At 36.8% G+C, this 20,135-nt stretch overlaps 2 protein-coding genes across 2 annotated transcripts; both read left to right on the top strand.

The window, feature by feature from the left end:
* Positions 1-4,258: 4,258 nt before the first annotated feature.
* LOC121990186 (uncharacterized protein At1g66480-like) lies at positions 4,259-7,629 on the top strand. The gene is made up of 2 exons (XM_042544385.1): positions 4,259-4,783; positions 7,398-7,629. Exons 1-2 carry the CDS (start codon positions 4,289-4,291, stop codon positions 7,437-7,439), a joined length of 537 nt encoding a protein of 178 aa, XP_042400319.1. The 5' UTR covers positions 4,259-4,288; the 3' UTR covers positions 7,440-7,629.
* A 1,823-nt stretch (positions 7,630-9,452) lies between these two features.
* LOC121992453 (microtubule-associated protein 70-1-like) lies at positions 9,453-15,632 on the top strand. The gene is made up of 11 exons (XM_042546838.1): positions 9,453-9,970; positions 10,083-10,168; positions 10,791-10,856; positions 10,938-11,108; positions 11,694-11,864; positions 11,973-12,128; positions 12,217-12,363; positions 12,523-12,594; positions 12,718-13,239; positions 13,327-13,514; positions 15,256-15,632. Exons 1-11 carry the CDS (start codon positions 9,724-9,726, stop codon positions 15,290-15,292), a joined length of 1,863 nt encoding a protein of 620 aa, XP_042402772.1. The 5' UTR covers positions 9,453-9,723; the 3' UTR covers positions 15,293-15,632.
* Positions 15,633-20,135: the final 4,503 nt, after the last annotated feature.

Below are 20,135 nucleotides of genomic sequence, written 5' to 3'. Positions count from 1 at the left end.
ATGTGGCTCATTCGCACTTCCATTGTGATAAATATTTCCATATTTGTCCTATTTATGGCCCAACCAAACATTTATCTCTTGATCTAAGAATTCTATTCTAAACTTATTTTACGTCTTTTAGCGACTCGTTAGTGCGTGTGACCCAATCAGTTCCTGGTTTATCTTGGCAGTCTATAATTAACTACTTAATCATATAATGATCATGAGTGGCACCTAGTAGTACATCATGATCCCCAATTAGCTAAAAAATTATAGTTGATCTTAGAATTAATTCTAACCCCTTTAGCAGCTATAGTGAGTTGTGTCTCGTTCCTTTCACTCATCTTAGACTCACTTAGTTCAGGACATGGTCTATGTGTCTTGTACCCACTAGGCTGACTACGTCACACCTAGCCCAAGTAATACTTCCTCGTTCTACGGATTCAAATTACTTGTATATGTATACAAGAGTCTCACACTCTTAACATGTGATGCTTTGGCGAAAGACTTTGAGTAATAATCCTAACGAGTGGTCATAGGGTATACATATCCTCACAAGGAGCGGTGAATCCTCTATGGGCCATCCAAACACCTTCGGGCACTTCAACTTATACTCAATCATCCCAGTATAAGTCTCCAAGACCAAGATGACTTGTATACCTCAAGTCATATATATATATATATATATATATATATATAGAGAGAGAGAGAGAGAGAGAGAGAGAATCATATGAAGTCTTACAGCAAGTCACTCTAATGAACTAGTTACCATAATCAGCATCCACGTTTAACTCTTGGCATCCCAATATCTCCAACCAGTGAGAAAACAGCTGCTTAGCCAAACCAAGGAGTATAACCCGTGCTAGTCTTACAGAATTGATGGTGCCTAAATACATCAATCCGACGACAAGGGAAATTTCAATATATTCATAATTGCACATGTAGAGATAATCACTAGTTGTGATCCACAAATTCTCTCATGCTATGAATTATATTATGGTCATTCAGTAAATGAGTTTAAGACAATCAAATATATAATATGCAATCAAATAGTGAATTTATATTTATTAAATAAATAAAAAAATGTAAGATGATTGCCTCAGGACATCTCTCAAATTCTAACAAAATAAACCTTAAGGGTACCCTTGAAGGGAAACCCTTCTTCCCCTTCAAAAGGGGATCTTACTTCCATTTTATATATGGCGCACGACCTTGTGGCAATGCCACAAAACCATATCAAAAGACACGGTTATGGTGTGCAAGCCACTAACAGCAAGGCACGACCTACTTGCGGAACACTCTATGGGTAAGGCATGGCCGAGCAGCTAGTTGAGACTCTGAGAGACACGGTCGTGTGCCTGTAAGGCACAGTCGTGTTTGCTACTTTTTCTCCAAGCTCGGTCCAATGTCTGATTTACTCTATTTTTGCTCCTAAATGCATCTTGTAAATAAAAATATGGGAAGACTAGATCATTAAACCAAAAGAGTAAACGTGTTGATATTATAATGAAATAGGGTGTGATAATGTAGATCATGCTCATGAAATGCAAATAAATGTGGGATAAACAACGCCTAGAAACATGCATAATCTACGTACATAATCTTTCTCTCTTTCACTTTAGTCATTCTGTCAATGTCTCATTCCTCTTCTTTTGTATCTAATTTTCAATACAAATATTCAAAAATTTTATTTTTAGTTTTATTCACTGTCTTCTTAGTCTTTTACTTTGCCGCCGTATATTTTTTATAGTTTTTCTCATTCTTATAAGTATATAATGTCTTATATAGGCTGTTTGTTTTTCTTTCACTTTCTCTTGTATGCACTTTCTCATTCCATTACTAAGATTTTTTACTTGGTGGTGCATGTTTCTTTGATTCACCAATTATATTCTTAGCTACTATTTTCAACTTTGATATCATCTTATCTCATGTCGTATTCAAGTCATCTTATATTTTTCCTAATACTTGTACTCTTACTCTCTCCTTAAATATATTTTACTTTCCATCCTTTAACTTTCATTACTTAATTTAGTAGTTGTGCATATTTTCTTCTATCTTATTATGCTTGATGCATATATCAACACTATTAATCTATGTTAGGTAATTAAGTTTTCTTCAAGGATGATCTTCCAAACTTTACAAATCTTTATATCTTTCTTTCTAACCATAAAATAGTCAATTTATAATTTTACTATTTTTTACTTTTGAACGTAACCAAGTGTTTTTCTCTTTTCTTAAAAAATGTATTAGTTAGTATAAGGTCATATGCTATCATAAAATTTAATATAGTTTTTCCTTCTTCATTTCTTATTCTAAACCCATAACCTTCATGCACTTTATCATATTCCTCATTTTTCACTCTGACATACTCATTTAGATCTTCTTATATTAAAATCATTTCATTTGATAGACATTTTGTAATACCTCATCTAGGTCATCCAAAAATTTAAATTTGGTGTCTTTACATAATCCTACTTGAGTTGCATGTATACTAATTACATTAATAGTTTCTTTCATGGCTACTATCTGAAAAGTTATAATCTTATCCTTTTTCTAACTATTTTTACAACTTCATCTATTCTTTAACAAACTATCTATAATAATATCTACTTCATTTCTTATTTTACTACTTTTTATATATCATAACTTAAAATTCGAATCATTTTTGCCTTTTCTCTTATCCATTTTATCTTTTGTACATACAAAATACTAATTCTTTTCTTAATCATTATATCTATTACCTCCATTATTTTATAGTGAATGTTTTTATGTTTCATTTTCCAAATCTTATATTATTAATTTTTCTATAATATTTATTCTTATCAAATATACGATGTGATAACTCTTGCATATTTAACATTATACTCAAGTTCTCATAGAGATATAGTGGTCCTTGTTGATACATTACAGTCAAACCCTGCAATACGAATTCTTGCATATCTAACAGACACTTAAGTTCTCACGGAGATGTCGCAGTTCTTACTTACAGTCAAACACTACAATTTGAATTGTTGTATATTCAACACTACACTTGAGTTCTCATTGAAATGTAGTGGTTCTTACCAAGACGTTACAGTCGAACCCTATAATACGTTCTTTTTGGAAAATAATATAGTATTAACACAATAGTAATAGATCCAATCATTGAACATTTGCCTAAATTACTGGCAACATAACGCAATCCTTGTCATTTCTCATCCGGACTTGAGATCGACCATTGTGGACTTTTATTTTCATATAATACTAAGTAAAATTATTTTTTTTTATTTTTTATAGTTTTTATTAAAATTATTTCCATAAGATAAATATTTTATTATTGTTATATATTGTTGAAAAATAATATTTATTCTTATTTTATTTAATATTATACTCAAGTTTTAATAGAGATGTAGCGGTCCTTATAGTCAGGCCCTACAATATGAATTCTTGTATATTTAATACTACACTTAAGTTCTCACGGAGATATAGCAGTTATTGCTTACAATTAAATCCAAATTTTTATGGAAATGTAACGATTCTTACCAAGGCGTTACAGTCGTACCTTGTAACACATTCTTTTCAAGGAACAACTTAACATTAATATAATAATTTAATAGATCCAATTATTAAATATATGCCTAAATTACTGACAACCTAATGTAATCCTCACTATTTTTTATCCGGATTTGAGATCGGCTATGATGGACTTTTATTTTCATATGCTAATACTAAGTAAAATTATTATTTTTTATTGTTTATAGTTTTTAGTAAAATTATTTACATAAGATAAATATTTTATTATTGCTATATATTGTTGAAAAATAATAAAGTTAAATTCTTTCTAGAAGAATTATGGTAGATGTGAATTGGAATTCTAAATAGCATCTTATTGAAAATGACAAGGCCTACTTGTCTCTCCTGTGAAGATTAAGTATACCTTCAAATCTCCTGATCCATAATTCACAAACATGTCAACCTTCATTGTTTCGTTCTTGACGACACGCCTAATGAAATTAAACAAGATAAGCTCCAAAGACGTATATTCCATGGTTGAACCATTCAAAAAGTAAAACTAAATTTATTAATTACGACAAGTAAACGCCTCTATGGCCACTTGCCACTCGCTCGATCACTTACAAACCATTAAGAACAACATATATACTACTAAATCTTCTCTTTGACGTGATTCATTAATTAATTATATTGACTCATCTTAATTTGAGCTAGCCCTTAATAATTATAGAGATGGAGAGAAAAATAATTATAGGGTTTAATGGGGAATTTAATGGGCTGTGTGATGAGGAAGAGGAAGGAGAGATCAGCCAAAGTGATGATGATCGATGGCAGAGTCATCCGGCCGGATCCCCAGGCCACTGCCGCAGACGTGCTCCGTGACCACCCGGGCTACTCCCTCCTCGAGGCCGGCGGCGACCAACGACCGCTCCACTTCAGCCACCTGCTCGAGCCGGGGAAGCTCTACTTCCTGTTGGAGCTTCCCAGGCCCCCCATGCTCCGGCGTGAGCTCCGGCGGGGCGCCGTGGAGAGGTTGGAGAGCCTCAAGCTCTCCCGGCTCTGGCGGATGGATGCGTCAGCTATCGAGCGGCGGAATAAGGTCCGAGATGATTCGGCCAGAGTTCGCGCCGGCGGCGGGGGTATGGACGACTTCTTAGTTCGGATACGGCTGCCGAAGGCTCAGGTGGCGAAGCTGGTGGCTGAGAGCGAGGGCAAGGCTGAGGTGGCAGAGAAGATCGTGGCACTTTACTTAGCCGAGAAAGTGGAGCCGGCAACGACCTCAATGAGTTCGCCGGCGGTGGCGAGGAAAGAGGTGAGCTTATTAATCTTCGGATCACATCACATCACATAGCGTTGAAAGGATTATTCTCAATTAATAATTTAAGATAAGAATAATAGAATTAAATTATATTAATTAATGGTCGAAGGATTAAGATAAGAACAAAATTAATTAGTTTTAGGCATATATCGAATGCCGTGGTTATTTAGAATATTATTAAAAGAGATTTAGTTTACTTATTCACACTATCAACAAAAGTTATTAACCGTCCTTATTATCGGTCCCATATATATGGAAAACAGTAAATATAAATACACAAACATTAAGCTTAAGATGGATAAACTCCATATCATTAGTTTTTGAAAATTGACTTCTGATTATTACACCATAATATCATGCATCCACTCTCTACATTACGTCTTGAGAGTAACAAATAAACAAAACTTATTAAGGACCTAGGTAAGATTGAGTCTCGACGGATAATATTCCTCTATGACAAGTGAAAAAAATTTATAAAATTAGGTCAATCATCTCTAAAATTAAATGACATAACCTAGATATATGCAATTAAAAAAAACTTATCAAGATAAAAAACAGAAAAGCTCTCTCCACCTATCATTATTTGTTTTTTAAAAATATTATCATATAATTATTTTATAATTATATTTAATTTAGTAAAAATTGATATATAATTATTTTAACTCATTCGGTCACTTTAATTTTTTTTAAAAAAAAACAAACTACATCGACTTTAATAACTAATAATGAAATTATATAATGATAGTGATTAAATATACTTAACTATCACTGATACGTCGCGTCGTAAGTAGTCCCAAAGATAATATGGAGGTCAATAGTCAAGTTAATATGGCAAGTCAAAGTTAAGATAAGGTGGTAGTCAAAGTTAGAGTATAAATAGTTGAACGAACTACCTTCAACGGACTTATGGGGTTTAGTTCCGCACTTTTTATGGGTAAGAATCCCAGTATAAACCCAAGTGGCCCTAGAGTCAGCCGGACATACGGAACTCAACTCCTCACTTTTACTATACACGACTCTCAACATACAGCCAGTCGGACCTTTGGAGCTTAGCTCCTCACTCTCCTATACAAGTTCTCAGCATACAGCCGGTTGGACCCAGAGTCAGTCAGACCTTTGAGATTTAGCTCCCCACTTCTCTTGTGCAAGTCTCTCAGCATACAACCGGTTGGACGCATAACTGGTTGGACTTTTAGGGCTTAGCTCCCCATTCTCCTGTGCAAGTCCCTCAGCATACAATCAGTCGAAGCCATAGCCGGTCGGACCTTCAGGGCATAGCTCTCTACTTCTCCTATGAAGTCTCTCAACATACAATCGGTCGAACCTAGAGCCGATCGGACCTTCAGGAGTTAGTTCCCCACTGCTCCTATGCACATCTCTAAGTATACATCCAGTCAGACCTAGAGCCAGTCGCACTTTCAGGACTTAGCTCTCCACTTCTCATGTGTAAGTCTCTCAGCATACATCCAGTTAGACCCGGAGCTGGTCAGACCTTCGGGACTTAGTTCACCACTTCTCCTATGCAAATCTCTTAGCATACATCTGTCCAGTCTCAGAGCCGGCCGGACATCCGGACGCAGTTCCTCTTCTCTCCTGGGCACGACTCTTAGCCTACATCTGCTCGACCCCAGAGCTAGTCGAACCTCCAGATTTAGTTCCTCATCTCTCTAGGGCATGTCTCCCAGTCTACATTCGCCCGATCCTAGAGCCAGTCGAACCTCTAGACTCAGTTCCTCATCTCTCCTGAGTGTAGCTCCCAGTTACATCCATCCGGTCTCAGAGTCAATCAGATTTCCTCTAAGAGACAACATTGTCAAGGAATTGTAACAACTTGTTAAAAAATAATAGCTACTTACCGGAGAATATCTCCTTATTCTGTACACACAATGGAACCTTCCTCTTCCTAGAGGAAGACTGCTATACATACTTTATCACCTGACATATTCGACACCAGACATTTTCTGACGTCTCATTATTATAGAGGTTATGAGAGTTAGTATAAAAAAGGGTCTTCTCCGTTGGTCAAGGACGCTTACATAGTCATACTCACGCCTATGCATGCCTACACATCCACATTTACTATTCTACTGTTCATGTTCTTCTCTATTTGACTCGGCTACTGTTCCGATTTTAAGTGTCAGAGTGTCTATGACAGGGACCCCTCCTTGGTCCGGTAACTAACGCTTTCTCCTCCAAAGTTCCTATTTTGTTGCGCAGGTTAGTCCCTATCACTAGGATCTTTATCTTCTCACAGTTGATATTGGAGTCACTTAACCAACGTACCATCTTCCTCACTTTCGATATTGGAGCCATTGACGATGCACATTCTTTTTTTTTTTTTTTGCTTGTCTACTTAGAACAGACGCATTAATTTCATATAACAAAGTAGTATTAAATGTGTGTGCAATTGCATTAGATAAATAAGCAAGTTTAGATATCTTAATCGACGAAGTATTACAATCTCAGGTTGTATATAGTTTCACTGATAATAAACAGAGATTTTCACGCAGAAATAAACCAAAACTAGGTACACATGAACTGTTCTGCTATGTTACTTCTCTCGATCGAGTTGTTTGTTTAATTACTACCAACTTGATTAATGTTTCAGAGAAGACGATTGCTACCTGTTGTTGAAGAAACACTGCAGTGAAATTAACAAAGCATACTTGAGTAACTTATGGAATGCTTTCCCTTATCTTTTATTGAGTGTTTTAGGAGAGATGATCTTTGTAGTTATAGTAGTTGTTGTATGTAAATGTGATTTCTTTTGTATATGGTAATTAATGTTGTATATTCGTCAAGATTAGTTACTAATTATGGTTTGGGGTTTGAGTTCACAAATGTAAAGAATTTTTAAGAGTGTTCAAGTATTTTAAAACTTTAGGAGCATTGTAAAAAAAACACTAATGCTATAATCTCACATGTTTGTATAACACCTGCACATTCCAACTCTGCACTTTGATTAGTCAACTAGACTCACAAACCAATGCTTTCAAACAAAAAAATTATTAGAAAAAGACATTCAAAAACTTTGGATACCCTTTTAACCTTTTTGTCTTAGATTCTGTGGAGTAAACAGTAGTACTGCACCAAACGTGTTTTTGATCACACTTCAAGTTTTGTTTGTAGTTGTGAGCATGTGTAGTATCTTGTTTGGCTTCAAAGGGAGGTAAAGCTGCCAAAGGACCCCTGCACGAAAGCCAATTGAAGTCCCTAATAACATTAGATGACAACCAGAAAGTACCCTTCATTTAAGAGCAATACATGTATTCACCATAGGAAAGGTAGAAGAAAATTTCATTTTCCATCATTTAGTGATCTCACAGCCATTAAACCATCCATAAAACGGCAGAAAATATCTCTAGTTCCGTGCCAATTCACCTCTCTAAGTTCAAGCAAAAACAAAAAACAAAAACAAAAAAATAAAGAAGGAAAAGGTAGTAATGTTCAATGTTTGTAAAAACTAAGACGTGATTCATTTGTCCCTAGTATCTCTGTTAATCCGTGATCAATATAAAGGAGGTAAATCATGGATGATTACTAATTATTAGTGCAGATGGTAATGCATGGGGAAGATATGTTCGGATACGCTGAGTTTTTGATCTTAAAACTTCATATGACAACACTCCATACTTTAATTATCGCAACGTGATCAATATAAAGGAGGTAAATCATGGATGATTACTAATTATTAGTACAGATGGTAATGCATGGGGAAGATATGTTCGGATACGCTGAGTTTTTGATCCTAAAACTTCATATGATAACACTCCATACTTTAATTATCGCACTACCCTGAGAATACTATGTTGGTAAATGGTAAAGATATTGTTCCTTTGGGTAGTGAGTGAATTATAATGATTAAAGGAAGAGAAAGCAATGGAGTGGAGAGTACTGATAGATGCCTTCCTCACATTCACAAACTTACTTTTGGGGTCTGAAGTGGCCAGTGATTCTCTCATCTTATATCTTTTGGGTTCAACACCCATGGTGCAAAAGCAGAGGAGTTTTGATATCCCATCATCCCCTTGCCCTCCCTTCCCTCTCTTTGGAGCCATATCGAGAACATGCAATGGCATCCCACGGGCAAAACCCAATTGGTATTCAAATCTCCTGTTACTGTCAACTGTAGTCGTACATAACAATACTTGCTTGCTTGCCTAATAAAATGCTCCTTCGTTTCGTTTGCAATGGAAGGGATAGTCGAATGTATTTTTTTAAAAAATAATTTTATATTAATTATTAAATTTTACATTAATTGGATTTGTAAAATTTATAAGATCACCGCATGCTGCCTCCAGGTCAGCCATCCTAAGAGCGACACGTCAAACGTAAGGCAGCACCTCAGTACGAGTCGGCGAAACCTTCAACAGGGAGCTGTCTGCTGTTGCGTACCCGTCAGCCCATCAGCTTTCGACACGGTCGAGATGAATATGCGCTCCGTCGTGCGATACGCTCACCGCCATTTTCGAAAATTAAATCGACGGGCCATTTGCAGATCCGGTCGCGAAGGCGGTCGTGGCCGTTGGATCAGATGGTAGACCGGTCGAGATCGTTTGTCGCACGGTCAAACGGATGCGGGGTGGCGTACGACGCCGCTTGTTTTTTGTAATATCTCCTGGCACGCGTAAAACCTATAAGACCAGCGCCCTGCTTCACTGGAGTAACACTTGTTTAATTGTTTCCCATCTCACATTACTTGCGGCGCGGGCGATCGGGGAAGACGCGGGCAAGAGTCGAATCTAGGGTTCGTGTGCCGACTGATCGACTATTTGGAACACCCGGAGGGAGGATCTCTCAATCGCGTTCAAGGAGGAAGAAACCCTACTGCGCAGCTGAAATTTGCATTTAGATTTGTTTGCTTGTTTGTTGCCCTTCCTCGTTTCGATTGGGTTGTTCCCTTGGCCTCGATGTGAGCGTGCGCCAGATCTAGGATGGCAGATCCAGGTGATTGCGGCGTGGAGGGCTTCGGGTGTGAGTCGGCAGGGTGGAATGCTATGCCGCCGACGCAGCCAGTGCAGACGGTATCTGCGTCGTTCAAGGGCGATGGGAAATCGGCTTCGTCTCAGAGACGGAGGGCCTCGACGAAGCCCAACTTGGAGGCGGAGGAGTTCATTAATCTGCTCCACGGATCTGATCCCGTGAAAGTGGAACTCAATAGGCTCGAGAATGAAGTTAGAGGTGAGAATTCCGCGATTTTCATTACTTTCTTCCCCGTCTATTTGAGATTACATAGTTGTTTTTTTTTTTAGTTTTCAAGTATTTAGTCAATAAATACATTGGGGTTATGCAGACAAAGATCGAGAATTGTCGGAGGCGCATGCTGAGATCAAGGCCCTGCGGCTGTCTGAGCGTGCAAGAGAGAAGGCACTCGAAGAGGTGAGGATATCATTTATTTACTGCTCATCTTGTTCTCTCCTTGATAGCTGATTCTTTCCCTGATTTGTTTTGACATTTTAGATGCTTGTTTGATCCCTGATTTCTATTGGTCTTTTCTCCATAATTTGTGCCCTGAAAAAAAGTTGGATCTCAATGTTTTAATTCATTTTTATTTTCCTTCTAAAAGACTAAAACAAGCTATTAATGGTACTTTATTTTGAAAAAAATTCCTTATCTCGACAATAATTGATATTATATGTTCTTTCGAAATCAACATATATATTTTTATTTTACAATCAATGTTAAGAACATAAGGTTAGTTCAACTCATTGTCCGTAGTTTGGTGAATTGAATATATGCTAAAGGTTGAATCCAAAAACGTGTATGCATAAAAGTTTTTCATGAAATCATCTAAATGAGGTCTAAGAAAGCCAACTGAATCACGTAGATAGTTTTTGGTTCATTCTTACATTATTGTTTCTTTGACTTCGAATTGATTGGTTAGTTCCACTGTTAAACCCTCAATTAGTTATTTCTGTTCTTTTACTAGAATTTCACTTCACCTTTTACATTTTTTAAATTAATCTATGTAAACCTAAGCCATGATCTGAATGCATATCAGCTAACAGATGAATTGACAAAGTTGGATGGGAAGCTTAAGCTCACTGAATCACTATTGGAAAGCAGGGTAATCATTATATTTCCTTCATCTAGTTTTTATTGATATTTGTTTTGTGAATTAATGGTTGATGGGTGAGAAACTTTGCAGAATCTTGAAATTAAGAAGATAAATGATGAGAAGAAAGCAGCCATGGCTGCTCAATTTGCAGCAGAGGCAACACTTCGAAGAGTTCATGCAGCTCAAAAAGATGATGACACGCCTCCAATTGAAGCCATTCTTGCACCTCTTGAAGCAGAGTTGAAGTTAGCACGGCAAGAGGTATCTGGTTGAATTATTCAGCTAATATTTCTTGGAGAAAACATCTCAATTTTGTGTTTCACATCTATTCCTGTCATTATCCAACTACCTTGAATCAAAGAACAACTTAATTTCTGTACGAGATATATGGATCTATTTTTCATGTTTTATCTTTGCTGATTACTTATTTCATAGGAAATAAATACTTATGATTTTGAATGATTACCTATTCACCGCAGCTAGTTTTGAAATATATTTTCATCTTTTGTGGACTATTATGAGGATGGCAAGTCACAATTATCCAACTTAAATATCAAGGAAACTTTTCAACTGCACAACATGATGTTCAAATTTGTCATATTGGGAGGTAGTTTTACTGTCCTGAACACAGCTATTCTGAAGCTGTGTATATGCATTGCAGCTACATTATGGTCATTCGGATACATTTCTATGCAATGCCTTATATGATCTGATATCATTTGAACAGACAGTTCCATGTTATTCAAACTTCAGGCCTTAGTCTTTCCTGTTCAGATTTAAAACTTGTTCTGTTGAAGATATTCCATCCTTTTTGGCAGGTTAAAATTTCTTCTATTTTTTGTGCAGATTGCAAAGCTACAGGATGACAACAGGGCTTTGGATCGGCTTACTAAATCAAAGGAAGCAGCACTACTGGAAGCAGAACGAACTGTGCAGATTGCTTTAGTGAAGGCTTCTATGGTAGATGACCTACAAAATAAGAACCAGGGACTGATGAAGCAGATCGAAATCTGCCAGGTATAATATGAAGATATTGAATGGAATTCTTGTTGTATGCTAATGAACTGGCTACAAAGTTATACGTGGTTTGTGCTATTTTAACTACGTCCACACCTGCTTCCTTAGGAGGAGAACAAGATATTAGATAAGATGCATAGGCAAAAAGTTGCAGAAGTTGAAAAGCTAAGCCAGACTGTGCGAGAACTAGAAGAGGCTGTTCTTGCTGGTGGTGCAGCTGCAAATGCTGTTAGGGATTACCAGAGAAAAGTTCAGGAGATGAGTGTAATATATTGAACTTTACTGTGATTTCTTGAAGAAGAATAATTATTTTCCTTTGAGTTACTTTTAATTGTGTCATTTATTGGCTCAGGAAGAGATGAAAACTCTTGACCGTGAACTTTCTCGAGCAAAAGTGTCAGCTAATAGGGTTGCTGTGGTAGTGGCCAATGAATGGAAAGATGCTAATGACAAAGTCATGCCTGTTAAACAGTGGCTTGAGGAACGCAGGTTCATGCAGGTTAGCAGTCAATTTTTGATGGCCTACTTGGATAATCTACAAGGCGATATAATATTTTTGAGGATTAATTTCCTGCCCAAATTATACCATCCTATAGAATTTTAATTGATTTTTTTTTTCACATGGTGGATATTGTCATTAGTTTGCATTTGTTTGCAGGGTGAGATGCAACAACTTAGAGATAAGCTTGCTATCACAGAGCGTGCTGCAAGATCTGAAGCTCAACTGAAAGTAAGAATATTTGTCTTCATCTCTTTTAGAAGTTATGCTCCATATGCTTTTCTCTCTTGGCAGATTCTTATTTTTTTAAAAAGTTAAAGTTGAATGAGTTAACATTTTTTTGTGAACATTTAGGAGAAATTTCATTTGCGTCTCAAAGTTTTAGAAGAGGGTTTGAGAATGTCAACAAGCAGTACTAACTGTAGCAATGTAGAGGGGAAGAGTTCAAGCAATGGTCCTTCACGTCGCCAATCTCTTGGTGGAGCTGACAACATTCCAAAGAGTGTTAATGGTTTCCTATCAAGAAGACCATCTTTTCAGATGAGATCTTCTATTTCTAGTAGTGCAATACTGAAACATGCCAAAGGAGCATCCAAGTCATTTGATGGTGGCACTAGATCATTAGATCGAAGTAAAATCATTGTGAATGGAACAGGTTTATTACTGAACAAATCTTCAGATTCAACTGGTGATAATGCATCACACAACACTTGGAAGGAGAATCCAGATGAGAAAATCAGTGAGTTCCGTGCAGTTGAAACAGATGATTGTGTCTCTGGATTATTATATGATATCCTGCAGAAGGAGGTAGTTACACTTAGAAAAGCATGCCATGAAAAGGATCAAAGCTTACAAGATAAGGATGATGCAATTGAGGTAAATGTGCTTGAAGAATCTTTTGTTACAAGAAACCCTTGTCCTTTCCAAACTCATGTAGGGTTTTATATGGATCTTCTAAAATAGATGCTGGCTAAAAAAGTTGATACATTGACTAAAGCAATGGAAGTGGAGGCAAAAAAGATGAGAAGGGAAGTAGCTGCAATGGAGAAGGAAGTGGCTGCTATGAGAGTAGATAAAGAACAGGACAACAAATCTAAGCGGCTTGGTGGTTCTAAAGCTCCAGCAACTAATTCTCATTTACTGCCTGGAAGGTGAGAAAATCCAATTTGAACATATCTGATTTCCTAAGCTTTCTGAATGCAGGACACTTATAAGTGATATTGATGTAAATATCCTTATGTTGAGGTTTGCTATCAGATAGATATTCTGAATTGATTTTATATTAAACACTATCAACTAGCTTATGCAGAATAATCATCATCAAGACATGTAGGAATTATCTATTTTGAATCTTCTACATTGTATTTAAGCCTCTTTATCACTTTTAATTACATTAACTAGAATGTTATTTGGGTCTTCCTCTACTCCATGCCTTTCAACTCGATTTGATTCAATTTGTTTGTGTAACTTGTTCATATCATCATAATTTATTTTTTTAATATCTTTTCATTGGAGCAACACCAAATTGCTCTGGATAGTAACTTAGGTAGAAAATGACTGTTATATGCCCTTTGGATGGTGCTTGAACTATAGTGAGAGGTAGGTGATGAATATTTTATTGATTAAACACGATCATTCATACTATACATAATGTGCACTATGTAAATCCTAAATGTTGGTTAGTTGTGCTTAATGCAAGCAATAATATGTGATAGCACTGGTTTTCTTACTTCACTCCTCCATCAATTAATAATTTTCCACTTGTCTGATTTTCTTATTTTGACCTTTTGAAAAAAAAGGAATTAGTATCACAATTTGTTTGCTTCGTGTCTTAGCCATTTCCTGACTATTTGGCCCCTTGTTCTTTCTGTATGTTCTACTTTAGCATTTAAGACGTTCAAATAAGAAATCTCAGTTCCTACACAGGGCAATCTCTTATCAATTTTATACACATTTGCTTTACTAGTTTCATCTTTCAATCTTCGTAACTTTTAAGGTTTGTCTTTGAAAAATTCTACCTGTGTAGTTAAATTATGAATGGATGTTCAGTTGCATATGAACAGGATTGTAGTTGATCTTGTAGATTATTACCGTGGATCTTAAGCTCTATAGGAGTGAATTTTCTGAGAGGATTAATCAATATTTGCTGTGAATCTCCAGCTGTATAGGAAAGGATTTTGCTGTGAGGATTAAAAAACTTGACTGTTATTGTTATAGTGAAGCTTGGCCTATACTACCAATCATTTATTTACTAGGAGTCGCCTTGTCAAAGATCCTACTTTTTACTGGCACATGGCAATCTGTGATTGCTGACCACCAATGATGTCCGATGATTGCTGGCAGTGGTTGCTGGTGATCATTGGTGGCCAGTGGCTCGTGGTGGTTGACAATTGATGATGGTGGCCCCTTTGCTCACAATCTCTGGTTTGTGGAGTGATCAATTTAGGTAGAAAGAAAAGACCAAGGGTTGTGATATCTTTCTATCCTTCCATTCACTCAAGTAAATGAGCTTGTTTATTTTTCTCCTTCATTACTTCTCTCCCTCCATTTTGAATCCCTTCCTTTCTATTAAACATAGCCTAAAACCCGACATCAATCAACAGATACCTTGAAGAGAATGAGAATGAAAACATCTAGACAACTTGATGGCTGGCTTGCTTGGTTGAATAGGAGGAAATAGGAAGAGGGGAGAGCAAAAGAAATAAAAAAGAGCATCCATGTTCTCTTTTATTCATTTTCCTCATCCTCTACACCCAGAAGTTAACAGGCATAAGTCATAAATGCATGTTAAAATATGATTTGTAATCTAGAATACTATTTATTCTAATTGTCTTCAAGAAGAAAGGGCTATTCTTTGATTACATAATTCTTTGCCTTAACCTCCAAAATCAGGACTATCCCTCGAAGTGGTTTGACGCGGAACCTATGATGAGAAGATTCAGAATTGAAGTCGTTAAGAGGAGATTGGCATCGGCTTCCCCCGCTACTTTATTAGGATCTCGTGTGGAGAATGAATGAGGTCCGATTTGTAGCTGGCACGGTAGTTTTAGCTACTGCAGGTGATGCTTGGGTTTGCTAACACGATGACCTGTTATTTTGGTAGGAACATCTCTTATTTCTTTGTATAGCTTTCTGGTGTATCCACTGTGTTGTGCCTTTTTATTTTTTATTTTTTGTTGATTTCTTTTACTTTATTTTTCCGAGGATGTGGATAGTGTAATTTCAGATTTGTGTTACACTTTCTAATTGGTTGCCTTAGATTGGTGTTACACACTCTAGTTAGCAATTGGCTATTGGCTATTATAATTACTCTGAAAATTTACAGAACTTAGTTTTGATATTATATGAAATCAAATTATTTTAAGGTTAACGTTGCACATGTTATTAATGACCATGTCTCCAAGTCAATTATAGGTTTCTTGCCAAAACATGTTCAACTCCGTCCATTTGCAGGCTTTAGCTTCTTAAGTCGACTCATTTTCTTTGACTGGTTTTAATCGGATTAAACATTCTTTTTCTCTTCCTAATTTCTCGCTTCCCTCCCTCTCTCTAGTATTTCTTATTTCCCCATCCTTCGTCCTCGTTGAATTTTGAAGAGTTGTTCCTCTTTATTCATGAATTAACGTAGGGCAGTCATTTTTTATAAAGAAGTTCTGAACTATTGTATGTTTAGAAGAGTGTTACTTAAGGATGACTGCCTAAATAGTTTGGTGTGACTCACCACTTATTTGGAAAGTTACCTAGTGCATAATTGGTGCAATATAAAGAAGTAAATCGCCAATATAAAGGACGATGGAAGCTCTCACTCAATTATTTTGGGAGTATGAAGATTTGTGAAACGAGCTCAAGATTTTAAGATTGATTTATGATCAGTCTCAAAGATCGTCCTTAGGTTAGACTTGCCAATACAAATTGTTCATGTGATCCTAGAGAAACTTGATTAATGTAATAAAAAGGTGATTCGTTTGTTTCAGTATTGTTAATTTGTTTTTAGATTAATATGAAAAAAATAAATCATGAATAACTATTAATCATTAATGTAAGTGGTCAAAATATGAGGAAAGAACTTCGAACTGGATTCATAGAGCTGGAAAGGTGAATAAATACTTGGTATCTCTTTTCTTCAATAAATTGCATGTGGATTCAGTAAATTGTCGCTTTAACATTAGAAGCCAATAATGATTTGAAATTTTCTTGTAGAAATTTTGCGAGATGTCTTCTGTTTTTTCTCTTTTATTGTTTTTTCTATCGGGAATTGACCGAGGGCACATGTAAATTTGAAATTTTCTCCAATCACTTATCATATTTTAAGAATGAACAAAGCGTACTGTTTTGCTACCCCTCTAGCTAAAGTTGATTTTTCTGTCTTTTTCTTTTCTCTCGTTTGTAGGTAATTTTCCTTTATTCTATTTTCTCCAATTTAAATTTTCGTTTCTCTCTCCTTTATATTCACATGCATGGATCTCTCATGACGAACTAATAGCTAGCGCGTAAAGTATTATCACTATAAGATTTACGGTTCGAATCTCGGTATAATCGAGATAAATGTCTCTCTCATGCCTTAGTGACTATTCCAAAGACTAGTATCCATCCGTGATTTATCACTTCTGTGTTGGATCTGGGACGAATTGACGGGGACATTGAGGGCGAGCAAATCGCCTTTTTGCCACTATGGAACAATCACTATAGGAAGACTAGGACCAACTTGGTCTTGGTTTGCTATTAGATCAAGTCTAATGTGATCATGTTTCTAAGAGACCAGACTTAAGCGTTATAACTGAAAGTTAACATAATATTGAAGTACATCTAAGGAGTCCAAAATAAGTAATGGATGACACATTTGCACGCCTTGCAACTTCGGAAGCCCACATGACCTAAAATGGATACAATCTAAGCTCTCTAGGATGACTAGTAAGTTTTGACAAAAAAAAAATTCGCTAATAAACCTAAACTATTTAGATTTCTGTAAACTTACACTCATCTGGTATGGTTAAGTAAGAAAAATGTAGATATGATGTCAAACTTTGATTCTAATCAAGAAAAATTATGAACCTTGTGTGAGGAGACCAGGCCCACTTTGGGCCTGATTTGAGAATCGATTAGCCTATTGCACTTATTTCAAGTTCTGTAAGTTTCTAAGGTTACAGGGAGTTCAAAAGTATCCTCCATTATTTTGGGCTATCCAAAGATGCTCTAGTATTATATTAACTTTTAGCTAGAACACTTGGTCTAATCTTCTAAAGACTAGGAACACGTTGGGTCTGATCTAAGAGCGTACCAAAATCAAATTGGTCTTGTCTCCCACCACCACGATGCTGATTTTTAGTACCACTGCGGTACCAGTGTAATTAAGTCATGGTGCTAGTTTTTAAAAAATAGTGTCACAGTGATTATTGTATACAAAGGAAAGTGAAAAAAGAAACGTTTAATTGGATAAAAGAGAAAAGAGAAAAGAGAAAAGTTGTACATAGAGTAGAGAGAAAAGATATTAAAAAAATAAGCTTTAGCTGGAACGGTAGAATAGGAAGATCATCCAAATCAATGCGTCCTTTGGTTATTGATCCTGCTCCAAGATTCTCTAGAAGGACTTGTCGGAGTATTTGCAAGATTACAAGAGAATTGGCATTGTCAAGTGATGTGGAGGTGAATCTCAATTAGAGAAGATAAAACAAAAATAAAAACCCTTCCCCTTTTCTTTCTTATTATAATCCTTTTATACACTTTTCCTTCAAATCTTTCACTTCCCTCATTAATGAAGCTGTGTTTATTACAAGAGAATGATGAACCAAATATTAGTTCATTAATTATAAGAGACCTTTCATCTTTTTCCAGGCTTTTAATGAGGTTATAACTGGCGAGGACATAGTAAATGTACCGGGCTATTAATTGGCCTCTTCTACCTGTTCTCCTTTCTCACATATCTATGAGCCTATAATAAACACTAAATGTAAGAGGTATTGGGCATTTAATATAGCCTAATGATGCATCAAGTTAATGTCGTAATTAAACTGATCGGTGCCTCGGTGATTTACCTCCCGGACAGTGTCCGCTCGAATTATGACATGATTTTCTCTTTAATTACCGCCCGACAGTGATAATCTGGAAAGGGCCTTTGAGCCTCGAGCGACATCTCTGTTGTAATTCCTGCTTGGTAAGGCTTTAGAAATGATAAGGGTTTTCTTGATAAATGAATTTTTCTCTCTTGACCAGCTTAACTATTACCCCAAGTGGAATGTCTCCTTTTCTTACCCTTGACTTTGACTATCATTGACTTCTTGACACCGCGTGGCATCTCATATAGACCTCCATATAAGTCTCCCCCTTTAGTTCAATCGAAGGAAATGTACAGCCGACTGATTGAAGATGGACTCGGTTAATAGCTAACCATCTCTTATCACGTGGAGAGAGAGAGATGCTATGGAGGTCCATATGAGATGTCATGCCGCCTATTAATGAGGTGTGTCATGATTGGTGACATGTCATCCTCAACGGACCAATACCTTTACGAGTCGTCATTTACCTGAATGAGGTCGCATCATGGTCACCTCAAGTGATGTGACCATTAGCAATTCCAAAGTGTTAGCACAGGCGAATATAACCTACATAGTTTTCGAAGTTTGTGCCGCATCCAATGATGTCAATTAAATCCCACCATTCTAGCAACTTTTGATTCAACGGTCGATGTCAAGGAATGAATGCCGCATTAGGGCTTTTAAATGTTTTGTCTTCTTCGCTGCCTCTGTCTAAATCTATGACATCTTCCTTCAATGTTTATAATCTCTTATTCTCGTGTAAGTCATCTCCCTTCTTTTGACCCCTCTTCGTTTATTAAATCTCTTTCTCAACAAATCTCCCATGGCTTTCAACCTAGGGTATGAGACCACGAATTCCTCTATGGTCAAGAAATTAAGGGGAGAACTCAGGCTAGGCTATGGCATTCCTCTGGATTATCTAATTCGAGTACCTAGAGGGGACCAAGTGCCCTCGATGTCGCCTCCTAGTTTTACCATATATTTTCATAGCTAGGTAGAGAGTAGCCTTCATTTTCCTATACCCGAGTTTTTTCGAGATGTGTGTGTGTATTTTGGGGTTTCTCTTCACCAACTGGCCTCGAATGTTGTTAGGATTCTATGCGGTGTAGTTGTAATTTTTCGTTTATATGCCATTCTTCTCACCCCTACTTGCTTCCATTACTTCTTTCATCCGAAGCGAGTTGAGTTAGGAGCCTTCCATTTTATGTCTTGTGTGGGATGTAAATTTTTAGAAGGTAGCCCCTCATCTCACAAAGGCTGGAAGAACATATTTTTCTATTTTAAACCTCCGACTCCCTTCAACTTTCCGACCAATTGGAGAGGAGAGCTTCTCGAACCACCTCTGCTTGGGAAGTACAAGAAAAATCCTGAGTATCAATGAATGTTGGAGATATTAGTCAGCATGTGCTTCAACTGCACCGCCATCATCCAGAATAAAGGCCTTCTCTATTGGGTGTGTTTTAGTCCTAACGCAGCTGATCTGGAGAAGTCGCACTGTAAGAGTTTCTTAGTCCTTATCTTCTGTGAAAACTAACTTATTTTTCTGGTCGTCTTATAGAGGATACAATATTGGGTGCTTCAATAAGCAAACTATTGAAGGCTAATAGAGAGGTCTTTCAAGCTCTGACGATTCCAAAGGTTTCGTCGAATGCCCCTGGTGTTGCTTCAGGCAAGACTGATTTTCTTTCCCCTTGAGAGCCCTTAGGCACGAGCACTGAAATTGCCTCCTCCAGCCGAGAG

Source organism: Zingiber officinale, chromosome 6B (genome assembly GCF_018446385.1).
Source record: "Zingiber officinale cultivar Zhangliang chromosome 6B, Zo_v1.1, whole genome shotgun sequence".
NCBI classification, from domain to species: Eukaryota; Viridiplantae; Streptophyta; class Magnoliopsida; order Zingiberales; family Zingiberaceae; genus Zingiber; species Zingiber officinale.
The sequence above is the reverse complement of the archived record's forward strand: the minus strand, read 5'-3'. Positions and strand labels throughout refer to the sequence as shown.